Raw genomic sequence first — 15,245 nt, 5'->3', positions numbered from 1 at the left:
AAAAACTTTGTAAAGTGAATTGCATTTTGCTTGTATTATATTTCTCAAACAAGTATTAATTGTTTTTTTGCCATTTGGGGTCACGGGATATGGTCGATGATACAGGCATATGATCCTAACAACCATTTTAAGAATAAATTTGGTGAAAGGGGCTTTAGATGTCGTCTATTTTAGAAAGCAAAATTTTTGTCATGAAACAGTGAATTTAAACGTGATTGCGTGAAAGATCCCTTTGCATTATTAGCAGGTATTATTATAAAAAACGTTAAAAATCCTGCATAGAATATTTATTTAAGAATTCTTTTTTCACAACTAACCACAGCGGAACAATGATGTCATATCAGCAGATTTTGCAATTGGCTTACTGAAAGCCGAGACACGAGCTCAATGCGCTTTTTATGTTTTCAAACCGAATTAAACTGGACATTTAGAAAAATCAAATTCTCTAATTAGCAAGCGGATTTATTCTTTCTCTTTGTTAATATTTTGGCATTTTCAAAAAAAATACCTTGCCAAGATTGCGCATTTGTCACATCAATGCAATTGCTAACAACCGATTGGCCAGATGCCATGTCAATCGCCTCGTATCCCCGCCCTACCAATGTATCTAATTGGTCAGATGTTTTGCTAATCGCGCCCTTTATCTCCCGAGCGGGCACCTGATTCGCTAATATTGTCCCCGGATTAATCCCTGCCCCGCCTTCCTTGGTAGCTGATTGATCAGGACCCGCGTCAATCATTTATCGCCCCGCCCACCGTGTCTTCAACTGGCCCAAAAGAGCTGTCAATCATCACCCCGCCCTCCGCAAGGCAGCGTCAGCGCTTGATAAACCGTTGCATCCCAGACCTGGTCTCATTCAGTTAGGAAGCATCTTCAAGAGGCAACTGAGTTAGATATTTATCGCACAGTACAGACTTCATTTTATATACAGATCGAACATACAGAAATATATTTTAGTTTCCAAACAGTTTATATAAGCTATATATTTTAGATACCGTCGAAATTGTTTTTAAAAAAATCACAAAAGATGACAATGGTGGACGCCGAGGGAACAGGATATCCCGCAGCGAAGACAACACCCACTGATTGTAGCAAGGAGGTGGTTATAAACGGCCTTAATAATGGCTATGTCGAGGCGGTGCAAGAGGGAAAGAGCGCGAAAGGTGCGCGGCCACCGGAGGAGAGGGAAGCTATGCTGACTGGCGATGTGAAACCCATCCAGACGCAGGTTTACTGGAGCAGGTTCCTGATCCTGATCGTGTTCAGCTTGTACTCCATGGTGAACGCCTTCCAGTGGATCCAGTACAGCATCATCTCCAACATATTCTGCACCTTCTACCAAGTCTCCTTCGAGCAGGTCGACTGGCTGTCGGTGGTCTACATGCTGGTCTACGTGCCGCTCATCTTCCCCGCTGCCTGGCTGCTGGACAAGAAAGGCTTGAGGATCGTGGCGCTGCTGGGCTCCGGCCTCAACTGCATCGGGGCTTGGATCAAAATCGCTAGCGTGAGGCAGGACCTGTTTGGGGTGACCATGTTCGCCCAAACGGTTTGTTCCATCGCGCAGATTTTTATCCTTGGGCTGCCCTCTAGAGTGGCATCAGTGTGGTTCGGGCCCAGAGAGGTATCGACAGCATGCGCCTCCGCCGTCTTAGGCAATCAGGTAAGGGACATCGAGTGTATCGGATTGAAGCGTCTCCCCGGCGACCATCCATCCCGCGGTGAGGAGGGAGGGGGTGGGGGATCTGCTGGGATTGCGCCAGCTCCTCCGCCGTAACTTCGGCGCAAAAAGGGCGTAATCGTTTGGGGGTGTCGGCGGCGGTACCGCCGAAGTTACGGCGGAAGACCTCTCTTCCCGCGATGTTTTATCTGCCTCGCCAACATGGCCGCGGATCGGTGTCGCCGGCTAGATTTGCGCTGCTGTTTTAGCGCCTCTTTCTCGGCAGTGGTTTCCGCCACCAGCGCCCTGCGAATGTTCGAGAAGGCGGGCGGTCCGATCCCACACTGAAGCGGTGGGGCTGCACTTTTCCTTTCTAAACGTCGCCGCCCCGCTCCTGTAACTTGAAGGAGGTTCCGCACGATCAACCGCCTTTAATTTATGTCCTCTTAAACCACCAGCACATGGAATTGTCCGTGGAGCGTGGTTATTGGGAATCCTCCACACCCCACCACCGCATTGGAAAAAGGATCGACGGAATTGGCATTCTCGATGGTTTTTAAGCGCAAATGTTTGAACTTGGTTAGCTTTATCTGAGTAGTTTCCAAGTCACTATCTTTAGTTGCATTCCCTTCCCAAATGCCAGCTTACCCAAGCGCACATTTACCGACCCTTCTCCGAGTTGGGGACACGTAGTGTAGTCATACACATGCATTTCTCAACTTAAGTGCAATCTATTCCATGTTCTGAGATAAATGCAATCACCTATGTGTTTGAAAGAAGATGGCATTTAAGAGCACATGGCAGAAGAAAACGGTGTCCTGAAAAGCATGCACTTTGTAGGAGTTGTAGCTGGTATCTTGTGTCCATTATTCATTACTTTGGCAATCTGAGGCCATCAACAATGTTGCACAAAGTGAGACTCTTAAAAGGAGTTTCACTGGAGGAAAATTCCATTCGAAGATCAGCCAGGAGCTGCATCCTAGCCCTCTGGCATCAGGCCACCCAGCTATTATGGGCAGCCTGGAACTGGCAGATCACGTGGAGCAAATTGTGTATTCTTTCCACTGTTACCAGGAGAAATGCCTGCAATTCTGGTCTTCATTATTGGAGCCAGTTTAGTCAGTGAACTTTCATCTGTTTGAATGATTGACTATTTGAGTCTGAGGTGTGATGATCTTTGACTTCCTTTCTCCTTTTTTGATCTTTCTTACTTTCTGATCTTTCCAGATTTCTTCCTCTTATCTACACTGTTTCAGATTATGGCATGGTTTGATGGATGTTATTTCAAGGGATTGATGAAGTTAGGTTGGCAAAGTCCCTCCCCATTCTGTTCGGGCAGTGGCAGTTTTGGCGCCCAGGGATGCCCTCTTTTTCGTACTCTTTTAATGATGGACACAGATTCAGAATTAAACAGTTCTGGCCTTATTTCTTGATTTTTCTTTTCACCCCCACTTTTGCCCATTTTGTTTTACTTATGGGGGTCTCTGACATCACTAAGGTATTTGTTTGAGCAGCCATTTTTGTTACTATTTGTGTATGCTTTAACATGTCTTCTATTTTCTCTTAAAATCTGACATAAAAAGTTTTTTTTTTAAAAAGGAAAATTTCTGAGCAGTACTGCAGAACTTTAAAATACTTTTATTAAAAAATCTCAAGGAATGGCCGACGAGGATTTCCATCATTTTCCCAGTTTGATACAGATGTTGATTAATTCTCTCGGACAGAAGAAGAAAATGGATTCCGACGTTTGAGAGTTTTCTAATTGCTTCAGACATTACAGACACAGCTAAAAAGTATGCCATTCTGTTTTTAATGTTTCAGTATCAGAAACAGGTGTGAGGCAAACTACTATGATACAGCTTGAGAAAACCTTATGCTGAAGAAAAACATAGAATGTTTAGACCAGCTAGACAGAAACCGAGTGAGGCACTAGACACGTATCTCAGCTTCGATCAATTAGCAGCTGCATGAGAATTCACAGATGTGACACCATCCATGATCATGCTGGGCATAGATCGAACATTGGAGACTTCTGACTTGCAAGCTTCAGGTATAGAGCAAACACAGCATTGTAATAGCACTCATAAACAGCATATCTCATGACAAACAGTACAAATAAGAGTTCCATGGAACAAAATAACATCTTCAAATAATTCTGGCAGTAATAACCCCTACAAGGAGGACAAGTATCCTGCCCTGCCAGAGGTAAACTCTGCAGATTATGCGGTACACAATCGCTTCGCAGGATGCTGTCGTTCTAAATCATTCAACAGTTCTACAGGAAGGACTGCAACCCAGGTCTTTGGAAGATGGTATACAAAGTAACACAGCTAGAGGGCGATAATTAGTCCGTACAAATCCCAATTCAACATAGGTGATGAATATGCCATGTCATCATGTAACAAAAATATCAAAAATTACTGGTGATTGAAGTGGCCATGCTGAACATCCCTGTGCAAGAAGTGATAGACACCGGGGTAAGTGTAAACTTACTCAACAAGAGTGCCTATAAACAAACAAGCATTACGATCTTTCGTTGGATGGCGGTCAGCTCTGGTTGAATAATGCATCTCACGGCTATTGACATACTGCAATTTGGAGCCAAAGTTTTTGAAACTTGACCTCATCACAGAATACCTAGAATCAGCTCCCGAATCCAGGTATATAATCTTTTATGCGGATGTTATGAGCGACGTAATAATGGAATTTCTTCAGCAACATTCCAAAACGCTATCCAACATACTTTATTGGCATACCTGGATATCAGTGCTCCACGCAGCCCAAGTGAGGTAAGAAGCCTACTGGGAATGGTAAATGATTGTGCCAGATTTATACCTGATTTCGCCACAATCACCCAACCCATTGCAGGAACTAACAAGAAAAGATGTTAGTTGGAGCTGGGAGCTGAAACAACAAACTGTTTGAGGTACTAAAGAACCAAATAGTGAGTAACAGTAATGGCATACTTACACCCAGCCAAGTTGGCTGAAAGTTATGGTAGAGGCAAGTCTAGTCAGCCCGGGAGCTGTCCTTTGTGTCCAAAGATGCTCATCTCATACAGCTGGTGTAGTAGATTATTTGATCAGGGCATTGATACCTGTTGAACAGCATTTATTCACAAGTACAACATGAAGCACTCATCACATGGAGCTCTGAACACTTTCTTTATACCTCTCTGGGGCTCAGTTTGCAATAATTGATTGCTGATCAATAAACTTCTGGAGCATATTTGACAACATAAAATCAAAACCACCAACTTGTAAAATGATGATTATAGAGTTTCATGGTAATCCACAGAGTAGATTAAAATGACCCATCACATTCCCAGCCAACTTTCACTTCTATCCTCACTGGGGTCAATCTGTGTCCCGGCACCAAAAATTATATTACTTCATCTGAGAACAGCTCCTTTCTTAAATCAGTCTTACGGGCTGAGGAGTTCGACACGTGTCATTTTTTTCTCTCCCCTTTAACCTCTGGAAAGGGCAACTCCTACTGGGGTGCAGTGCCATGTGCTGTGGTAGCCCTCTGGTACCTCACCAGTGGCTGTTCTTCAGGTGTGAACTTAGTGAGTTTGGTGGGCTATTTGACATTGGGGGACTTAAGTCATGTCCAACCCTGTCATCACCAGATTTTCTACATGTAGACATTCAGTATGGATTGTTGGATTAGAAGTGATAGTCTACTAATTTTTTTTCCTGTCCCTAACCACTGCACCCTGAAGTTAATTCTTGTGCACCTTGTACTGCCACCTCACTTGAGGTTGGCTGACTTGGCACAGATCAGAGTTCAGTCTTTAACTCTGGTGCATTTATCACAGAGCCATTTAGGTACTTATACATTTGCCATTTTAAGCACGGTACAATTCAGTCTGTTTCACTTTCATGCAAGATTTTATTTATCAACCTGGAGTTATGATTTATTTATCTTCAGTTGGGCACAAAAACATTGAGTGGAACTTTTTACATCGATGCAACCAATACAACATTATTTACTAGTAGCTTTTATTGCCATGTCGGGATGAGTTCTCTTCTACATCTGCATAGAGTTTTTGCTCCATTCATGTGCGATTGCATCATCTTCATATAATTGATCACAGGATATTGGAAGTTTCACAAGGGACTTTAGGAGTTTCTGGAAATTGTAGGAAATGGAGCCCTGCCCTTCCTATACATCACCCTGCTCCATCATAGATTTAATCAGATTAAACATTTTGAAAAGAATGGTAATTTGAGAGAGCAGCCAGTTAGAATAGGGATACAATACTGGAATGAATTTGTATTCGTGTCACTTTCTCTTCAAACCACAGAAAGCCTTATTGAATCTGAAACTGTATTTCATGGTTAGCTGTTTCCAATTACACTAGATTAAATTCAAATCCTTTGTTGTGATGTAGAAAGTTAGTTAACACTATTTCATATTTGGGATTATGGATTTTAATCCAATTTGGACTGGATGAAAGTCTCCTGAATGAATTGGAAGTTGGCAAGTTTTTAATCAAGTTCCTGATGTCTGAGTTAAGAACGTGTATTGCTACTAAGAAGACTTGATTAACTGGGGTGGTGTATTGATAGTATATGCTCACCACCTCGCCTTTCTCCTCTCCCCACCCAATTCTGCAATTGGTGAGTGTATCTCCACTCCTACAGAAATATCTCACTGGGTGGTGGGGACTCTTTTCTTGGCTGAGACTAATGCACGGTTTTGGGACACAAGTTTTATTGGGGATGGGGGATACCAATTTTCTCCCCTACGCTGCTGTCCTTTCCTGGAAGGTGTTCACTCCTTGTTGGCTTTTTAAATTCATTCTCTTGTGGGTATCGCATGGCATGGCTCACATTTCTTGCCCATCCTTAGTGATGGTGGGCTGCCTTCTTGAGTAGGGATTTGATATAGCTGAGTAGCTTGCTAGGCCACTTCAGAAGTCAGTTAAGAATCATCTATGCATATGATTCCATAGGTGCCAACCGCCCTCTGATACCTTACCAAAGTGACCATCATTCATGTGAGTCATTAAGGGGAATTTTGGCAAACTATTTTGCCACGTGTAGCACAGCTGAGAGCAATCCTGTCCTCCCAGGGGTTCACATGCATGCTTCCAACAGAGGTTAGTGGACATTCATGAGCAGAAATCCAAGCCACTCCCCCTGGCCCCCCCCCCCCCCCCCATCCCAAGAATGTTGGGGTCACTGTAGCACTATCGTGATTGCCACAGTTAGTTAGCTGTTGGGGTAGAACAAAGCAGCTTTACATTCCATCACACACCGCTGTACTTGTCCCAAGAGTGCTTGATGGTGCAAAAAAAGGACGTTGATGCCATTTTCTTGAGCACAAAATAATACTGTATCTTGTTCTTGATTCTCTTCAGAGTGATGTGTCCTGTTCTTTAGCCAATGGGGGGAGCAGGCAATCTTTACATAGGGGGTTAGCCTCTACTTAATCCTATTCCCCAGTTGCAAGAGTTAGATTAGGAAATTGATTGTGGATACACTTTTGTATCTTGCCACTCCATGGTGTAGCATGTCTAATTAGTATACCAGTGCACCATGTTATTGAGGTGCCTAAAAGTCATGTTTTTAATAATCTTTACAAAGTTTTTCTTTCATTGAGTTGAAGAGGAATACAGTTGGCATTTCCAGGAATGAGAAGTTCTGTTTGATTAGACCAAGTAAGAGTTTAGTTGTAAGGAATTTGAACTTTCGTTCCAGTACTGAATCCACGCCTGGGAGACAACACCAGAACGAATTATGATTTAGTTTGCAAAGTTATTAAAATTATAACTGGATTATTACTTGATCTCTCAAGCTTTCCCTTTTCAGTTTTAAGCTTTTGCTAATGGGCTTTATTGTAAGAATGCTATCTTTGCAAGTTTTATTTCTTTTGAACCTTGTAATAGTGAGTTTTTATAATACATTTACAGGAATTGTTCAGAAATGCAACTACTCAGATCTGTAGAGGAAAATGAAAGCTACCCAACAAAGCAATATCTTTCTATATTGGACATGTGTGGCAAAAATGGAGATGAAATGCTTCAAATAAAGCCAAATTATTATTCAAAACATGGTTTCAAATAGCATCTGCTTATTTGTGTTTCTGTCAGGTCCACAATTCAAATCAGTGTCTTGCTTGAATAGCAGCCCTCAGAAATGTTGCACCATGGAGTGATGGGTTAGTGAGTTTCTGATTTCAGTCATGTACAAAACAGTTGCCAAATGGTGGCTAGACACAGCTGTAGGAAGAGAAAATCTTTAGGACCAATAATTCTGTTTAATAGTTTATCCAAGAGAACCCCTTGGATAATGCCCACTAATAAAATTCCCTTGACTTCTTTTGCTAAAAATGGACGAAAATGAGAGGAAACCATAAAGAATATCGCTGTCTTCACCCATAGGCAGGCTGTGAAGGGAGACCCAAAGGCGCATGGAACAGCAGGCAATCAAAGGCTGCAGGTTTAGCGCATGCAGGCTTCAAATAGACTTTGGGCTGTGTTAGCCACTATAGTTCCACGATATAGCTATCTAATGGGAGTCCTAATCAGGGATTAATGCTTTGAAGTGATACTTAGCTTCTATAAATATCAGTAACTTCTATAAATAACACAAAATATAATTTGAAATCATCTTGGAAGTTTTTACGGAGATATTTTTCTTTTTGTTGATTGATGTTCAGTATAGTATCACAATGTGATGATCAGATCGTCCAATACCATAACCAGTAACTCATCAAATACAATAAGTAGCATGTAGTGCACATTATCACATATATCCTCCATTGTAGATTTTCCTGAATACAAAATAACACGCCAATTACATTTTGATTTGTTCACCTTTTATACTCTTGGATGGCGCAGACTTGAATTTCAGTTGATTTATTTTGAGAAAGTATAAGCAATTAAGGTGGCTCCAGGATTAAACTAAAACAAGAAAACTTGGCAAAAATAATAAATAACTAAATAGTATTTAGGCCGTGCACCACCAAAACTGACGTAGAATTTATAATAAGAAAAGCAGCGAGTGCGCTAGTTAAATTAAATGGCCTGGAGTTTACTCCTTGGGCACAACCTGGAAGTTAGACATGAAAATGTTGTTGCACTCATTTTGCCAATGTCAAGTTACACCAAAGTATCCTACCAATCCCATTAGGATATACCTAAATTTAAAATGGGCATAAATTAGCATGAACAATTGGGGGCTGAGAAAATGCCGAATCCGCAAGTTATTTTCTTGTTTGCGTCTTAACTAACCATTTGTGTACAATATAAGAACCTGCAATTAGGGAAGCTTTTCAACTTGTAATGTTGCTTATAATGTGCCATAATAATGCATTAAAGGAAACGGAAAATACAGATCAGGACTCGGTGAGGATAAATTAAACAAAACACATATAAAAAAATTTAAAAAAAATGTTTTTTAATGTTGCAATTGAATGAGCAGAAAAATTAGTTTGTTTCCTGCTTTGCCTGAAAATCTGGGCACAATATCGCGATGCCCCAACTCCACCCCCCCCCCCCCCCCAGGAAAAGTTTATTTGGAGGATATTTGCATTTGAGAGCCGGGTGGGGGATGCTGGGCAAGGGCCGTTTTGTGTTCAGAGATTAATTCGTAGCAGAGGGTTTACTGGACGGAAGTAAAGGATTGAAAAAACTTGGGCATATTGTAATTATGCAGGTAGCTCACTTACGCCCAAAACGCTGCAATCTTTTAAGCCACGTAATTAATTTGCACCCAGATTACAGGTGTATCTGGGCGCAAATGCGGTGGGAACTCTGATATTTGCAACCTTAACCTTGAGTTACCACACTGTTTGTATTCCAGATTTTCCCAGTTAAAGTCCTTGAGGGTAAAATGAAATGCAGGGTTTCGAGCTTTAAAATGAGTACTTGGACTCTTAAGAGTCTTGGTTATAACTCGGCCTACTGTAAATTATGAAAAAAGTTGCAAATGCCAAATTTTTATAATGTTTTGATTTGTTCCTTTTGTTTCACAGCTTGGTGTGGCTTTTGGTTTTCTTTTGCCTCCAATTTTGGTACCTAATACACCAGACGATCTTAATCTGATGGCAAGCAACATAAGCATATTGTTCTATGGGACAGCAACAGTAGCCACAGTGCTCTTCATCTTGGTTGTAGCAGGTATGTTTATTTTGTTCTAAGAATTTGGAAGTCAAATTGCAGTTTATATTCATGGCTGGGATCTGAAAGCATGTATCCACAGGCTTGGTATACAGATATAATGGGCCAGAACTTCGGGTCCCCACGGGTGAGTACGCGTTGGGTACTCACGCGTAGGCCCAACGAAACTGCCGGTTTCGTGCATGCACTGCACATGCGCGGGAATCCGGAACTTCCGTTCCCTTAAAGGAAGGGGTTCACAGGTCGCACGCGTGAGCCGGAGAGGCCGCGCGTACGCCTGGAACTTACGTTTTTTTTGCAGGTTTCTCCGGGAGGGTAAGTCTCCAGGAGCTACGCTTGTAAAAGGCAGTAGCAAGGCCTGCTTTTAACAAGGTAAGTGGTGAATTAAGTTAAATTAAAACATTTTTTCCACAGGTTTATTATTTTTAAATACTTTAAAAAAAAGTTTATTTTTAGCCCTGTTAGAAACTAATATTTTTCAAAAATTTAAATTATTGTTTAAAATAGTTATTTTATGTAATTTATAGTTATTTTAAAAATGTGATTTTTAAAAAATTTATTTGAAGTTTTAGTGATGTTTTGGGGCTGAATTGTGTTCATAGATTTGACAGCTCTTACTGTCAAATCTATAAATACAGATTCCCTGCTACCATTGGCTCTCCCTGGCCCATGTGATCCATGGGGACACTTCGAACTAACTGCGCCCCTGGGATACGCAAGCACTGCGCGCTGGCAGTTGGAGGAGGCCCAGGATCGGAATCCCACGCGGGCCCACAGCTCAACGACCGGCGCGCTAGGTAAGTGCAGGTCGGAGGCTTGCACCCGTGGGAAGCCCCCGACCCGAATTTCTGGGCCCATGTGTCACAGAATAGGGCATAGGACACTTTTAATTTGGAAAATGACATTCATTCCTGAATTGGAGTCAACAGCTGAATGCATGGGATAACAGGCTTTACTTGGAATAACGTTCTGAATCCATGCAATTTCTTGCCAAACATACTGGTTTAAATTTGTGCCCAGTAGTCCAGCCGGCTTGATTTGGCAACTATCCAGGTTCTAACTACATTCAAGAGTCAATTTGGACAGCACTGGTAAGGTATCAAAACTGCTGCCGAATTCTGCAGTGGATTTTCAGGACACGGGTGTGGCGCCAGAAATGCAGAACAGGGCATTACTACATGGTGCTTTGTTTCTAAAATGGTGTGACATATTTCCGAGCAGTGCTTGCGTATCCCAGGGGCACAGTTAGTTCGAAATGTCCCCATGGATCACATGGGCCATGGAGAGCCAATGGTAGCAGGGAATCTATTTATAGATTTGACAGGAAGAGCTGTCAAATCTATGGACTCGTGATGAAGCTATACTTGGAGTATTGTGTGTAGTTGTGGATATCCTACCTTCAAAAGAAACTTAGTACATTGTGGTCACATGGAAACAATCCATCGTGCATCTGCTAGCTTTGAAAGAACTATCCAATTAATGACACTTCCACAAGCTCTTTCCCCATAGGCCTGCAAATTTTTACTTATCAATTATATATCCAATTCCCTTTTGTCTGAATAAGAATTTATTTATAGTGCTGCACTGTCGGAGATGCCATCTTTCGGATGAGACAAACAGTGCTCTCAGGTGGACGTAAAAGATCCCATGGCACTATTTCGAAGAAGAGCGGAGGAGTTATCCCCGGTGTCCTGGCCAATATTTATCCCTCAACCAACATCAAAAGCAGATTATCTGGCCATTATCACATTGCTGTTTGTGGGAGTTTGCTGTGTGCAAATTGGCTGCCGCGTTTCCCACATTACAACAGTGACTACACTTCAAAAGTACTTCATTGGCTGTAAAACGCTTTGAGATGTCCGGTGGTCGTGAAAGGTGCTATATAAATGCAAGTTTTTTCTTAAATTCATGCCTAGTAGTAGTTTGAATTGAATGCAGCCACTTTTCCTGACTACTGCATACCTTTTCCAACTAGACTTGTCAGGAATGTGTGAGCCACTTGGATTATCAAGATTTTTTGGACTAGATATAGAATTAGACAGCCCAGTAAGAGGCCATTCATCCATCATGCCTCTCTGAAAGAACTATCCAATTAATCACACTCCCCCAAGCTCTTTTCCCATAGGCCTGCAAATTTTTACTTAGCCAATTTATATATCCAATTCCCTTTTGTCTGAATAAGAGTTCATTTATAAATTCAGTGTTAATCCTTTTAATCAGTATCTCAAATTAATAATATTTAATAGTAATTGATCTCAGTCCAGGTTTGAGCCGCCTGTAATCATCATTGAAAACCCGATCCTCATCAAGATTTGGACTGTCAAGTTGGGGTTTAGATCCACTGGAAGGTAAATTTATTCCATGCCCAGAGCAGGAGCAGGCCAACTGCAAAATAAGCCCTGTTTTTTCCAACAGCCCCAAAAAATTGATGCTATAAAACAATAGCAGAAATACCATAGAAAAAGAGAATTCATTAGTACATAGCATATAGACAAGTAACAGAGAAACAAGTGACTGGCCATATGCTTGGCTGCAATAGACATGATAGCCTTTTTTAATGAGGTTAAATTATAAATAAACTTTAGAGACTTCTTGCTGATCCTTTGACTATAAGTAGCTCTTGGAGTAAGTTATCTGGGTCAAGTGCTGTCTACTATTGAGATTTTTTTCCCCTTGGTAATACCTGCTGATGGAAGCAGCTGATGCCTGAGCAAGTATCTTCAGATCCAAGTAGATCCACTGGCTTAGTACCCGTTTTCCGATCTTTAAAACCCTCTCGATGTTCTTTACATTAAAGGCACTATATAAATGAAAGTAGTTTGTTTAGCTGGAAGTATAATGATTGATTTCAAGATCCAGTGGGGAATGAAGGTTCCATATGGAGGTAAAACATCGTAGCTCCGATTCTCCAGCCAGTGCTCCCTACTGGTGATTGTGGAATTATCTGTAGTCTTTAAGTTACTTGGAGGCTCCAGATTGGGGGATATTCTTTTGTGGTCTAAATGAAGAGCGGGTGTTTCCAAGTGGTTCTCCTACTGATTAGTTTTGGTACACTATCTACTATACTCTTTCTCCTCCCCTCTTTCCCTCTCTCTCCTCTTTCCCTTTCTTTCTATCCCCCATTCTCCTGCCCCTTGTCACACTCGCTTCTCTCTCATCTCTCCTTCCCTCCCATCAGTCCTGAATTAATTTCTTGTACATCTATACTGTTGACTTTGTCCCTGCTCACTTAACAGAAATTGATAAATTATGCATAAAACTATAACTGAGCTCAGTGACTAGCTATAGTGCACTGTTCTGTGTTTGCTGGTATTAGGAACTTGCTGGATCGTGCCTTTATGGGCAAAATGAATGCTAGCTGTAACAGCTGGCTTAAAATGGTGGTGTGACATCTAGAAATCAAAAATAAAATTTTAATCTAGTGCAAACTTTCCGTTAAATATCAGGGTAACAAAAGTCTTATTGACCATGAGAATTTGATCTAATATATCTTGTATCCTTGTGATGCTGTTGCCTGAAACCTCACCTCAGCTTTACGCAATCCTTGTTTTAATTTTCTGCGAGCTGAAATTTGACTTTCTATGCTTAGCATCTTAATGTGTTTTTTTCCCCTAATAGTATTTAAGGAGAAGCCTCCACTTCCTCCAAGCCAATCTCAAGCGGTGCTTTTGGACAGTCCTGACGATTATTCCTACAAACAATCAATTATAAACTTGTTTAAGAATGTTCCATTTGTGCTACTACTGCTAAGTTATGGTGAGTAATTCCTATTTTAATTTTGGTTTGGGTTACTCAACAATTCAGTTCAGTAATATATGTATCAAATGGCAATTCTTTCATTCCATTCTTTGTTCTTAAAGTAGTTAACCTTTACAGTGTTGAATGTTCTTCATAGCTGTCAGAGTGAGGGTTCTAAAAAAAAATTCTAGTTTTAGTGGACCAGGTCTTGTATTCATAAAAAACCACTGATGTCAATATATAGTAATCACAAGTCTACAGTTGTACTGAAATACTGTGGTGCAACCTCTGCCTTATAGAAAAACACTCCTAATTAACTACTGTAATTTTTTTTCTTTCATACCAGCAGTACTTATTTGGTGTGCATAGTCTGTGTCCAATTATGCTTAATTTTGTGTTGTCAACTTTAGCTAGCAGTTGACTAGATTGGCCGATTGGCCAAATGTATTTCATGTGTCACAGAGCAGACTTTAATCTTGTTGAGACATTGAAGAATTGTGCCATCTCGTTTTGTTCAGTTTTTTTACTTTTTGATTTGTTAATCTTGGCTATAAAACTTTTTAAAACATATGGTCAGGATAAGGGGTTGGCTATCTAGGACTGAGATGAGGCGAAACTTCTTCACTGAGAGAGTTGTGAATCTTTGGAATTCTCTACCCCAGAGGGCTGTGGATGTTAAGCCAATGAGCATATTCAAGACTGAGATCGATAGATTTTTGGCACTAAGGGAATCGAGGGATACGGGGATAGGGCGGAAAGGTGGAGTTGATGTAGAAGTTCGGCCATGATCTTATTGATCATGCTTGAGCAGGCTTGAGGGGCCGTATGGCCTACTCCTCCTATTTCTTATGTTCTTGTATTCCCCCCCCCCCCCCCCCCCAAATTTCCTGTAAGTGGTTACTCTTGCCGGAGTAGTGTTCAATAGGTGCTTGGAGTCCTCTGGTACCTTGTCATTCTTGTGTGAGCCTAGGCAATATTGGCAAACCTATTCAACTGAATGGCATTGCAGCTGACCCTGATCCTGTCTTTGCTCAATGTATGCATGTGTGCATTCCAACCAGGATCACCTCGGTAGCAAGCAGAAGCTGGAAGCTTAGGGTTGCTTAGGCCAGGTGCTGCACCAACTGAGATTACCTAATTCAGCACAAATGAAGTTCATAGATCTTCTAGTTGGTATGATTTAGTTAATGGCATACTTGTTTAAATTTTCCAGGATATGGTACAGTTTGATCATGACCTCTTCTGACTTTATAGTTCAGCGTTTGTTGATTACTACTCTGCATCAGTTGGGCATGTTGAGCATAGAGTATTAAGACTTCTTGATATCTTTCAGCTTCATCCTTGGGAAGTAAGTGAGCAGGAAAGTTGGGAGTACACTAAATAAAACATATCTGAATAAAATGCATAGTTTTAGGAAATTATTACTGTTAGCTAAGGTATTACATATATTTCTAATCTTTTCTAGGTATTCTGACAGGGTCCTATTATTCTGTAGGAACACTATTAAATCAGATGATCATTACTTACTATAAGGTATGTTGATAATCTTTATATATAAAACTTCATTTTTCTTGAAATCCAATTTTTGATTAAATCTAAAACACCTACATTTACATGCGAAATGTGATCCATCTTCACCAGTAAAATCTATGAAACCAAATTACTTAACCAAAATTTAATGGTCTGCTTTCCTTAACAAAAGACAGGTTTTAAAAACT

General features: G+C 41.0%; 1 protein-coding gene across 8 annotated transcripts in view; it reads left to right on the top strand.

Moving 5' to 3' along the window:
• The first annotated feature begins 837 nt into the window (after positions 1–837).
• Positions 838–15,245, top strand: part of flvcr1 (FLVCR choline and heme transporter 1) — a 49,455-nt gene continuing 35,047 nt past the window's right edge. For 4 of the 8 annotated variants that reach the window (XR_015077476.1, XR_015077471.1, XR_015077496.1 and 1 more), the window contains exons 1-4: positions 838–1,661; positions 9,645–9,789; positions 13,408–13,545; positions 14,993–15,060. Coding sequence is in view for 2 of the 8 variants with exons in the window: in XM_085981243.1 (XP_085837369.1) it covers positions 1,029–1,661; positions 9,645–9,789; positions 13,408–13,545; positions 14,993–15,060 (984 nt within the window). In the remaining 6 variants the exon portion in view is untranslated. The remainder of the gene's footprint in view (positions 1,662–9,644; positions 9,790–13,407; positions 13,546–14,992; positions 15,061–15,245) is intronic. The other 4 variants (XR_015077494.1, XR_015077490.1, XR_015077493.1 and 1 more) reach the window with 1 other exon arrangement.

Source organism: Somniosus microcephalus, chromosome 3, assembly GCF_052327205.1.
Source record: "Somniosus microcephalus isolate GS21.2 chromosome 3, FLI_Smic_1.0, whole genome shotgun sequence".
Lineage (NCBI taxonomy): Eukaryota > Metazoa > Chordata > Chondrichthyes > Squaliformes > Somniosidae > Somniosus > Somniosus microcephalus.
The sequence above is the reverse complement of the archived record's forward strand: the minus strand, read 5'-3'. Positions and strand labels throughout refer to the sequence as shown.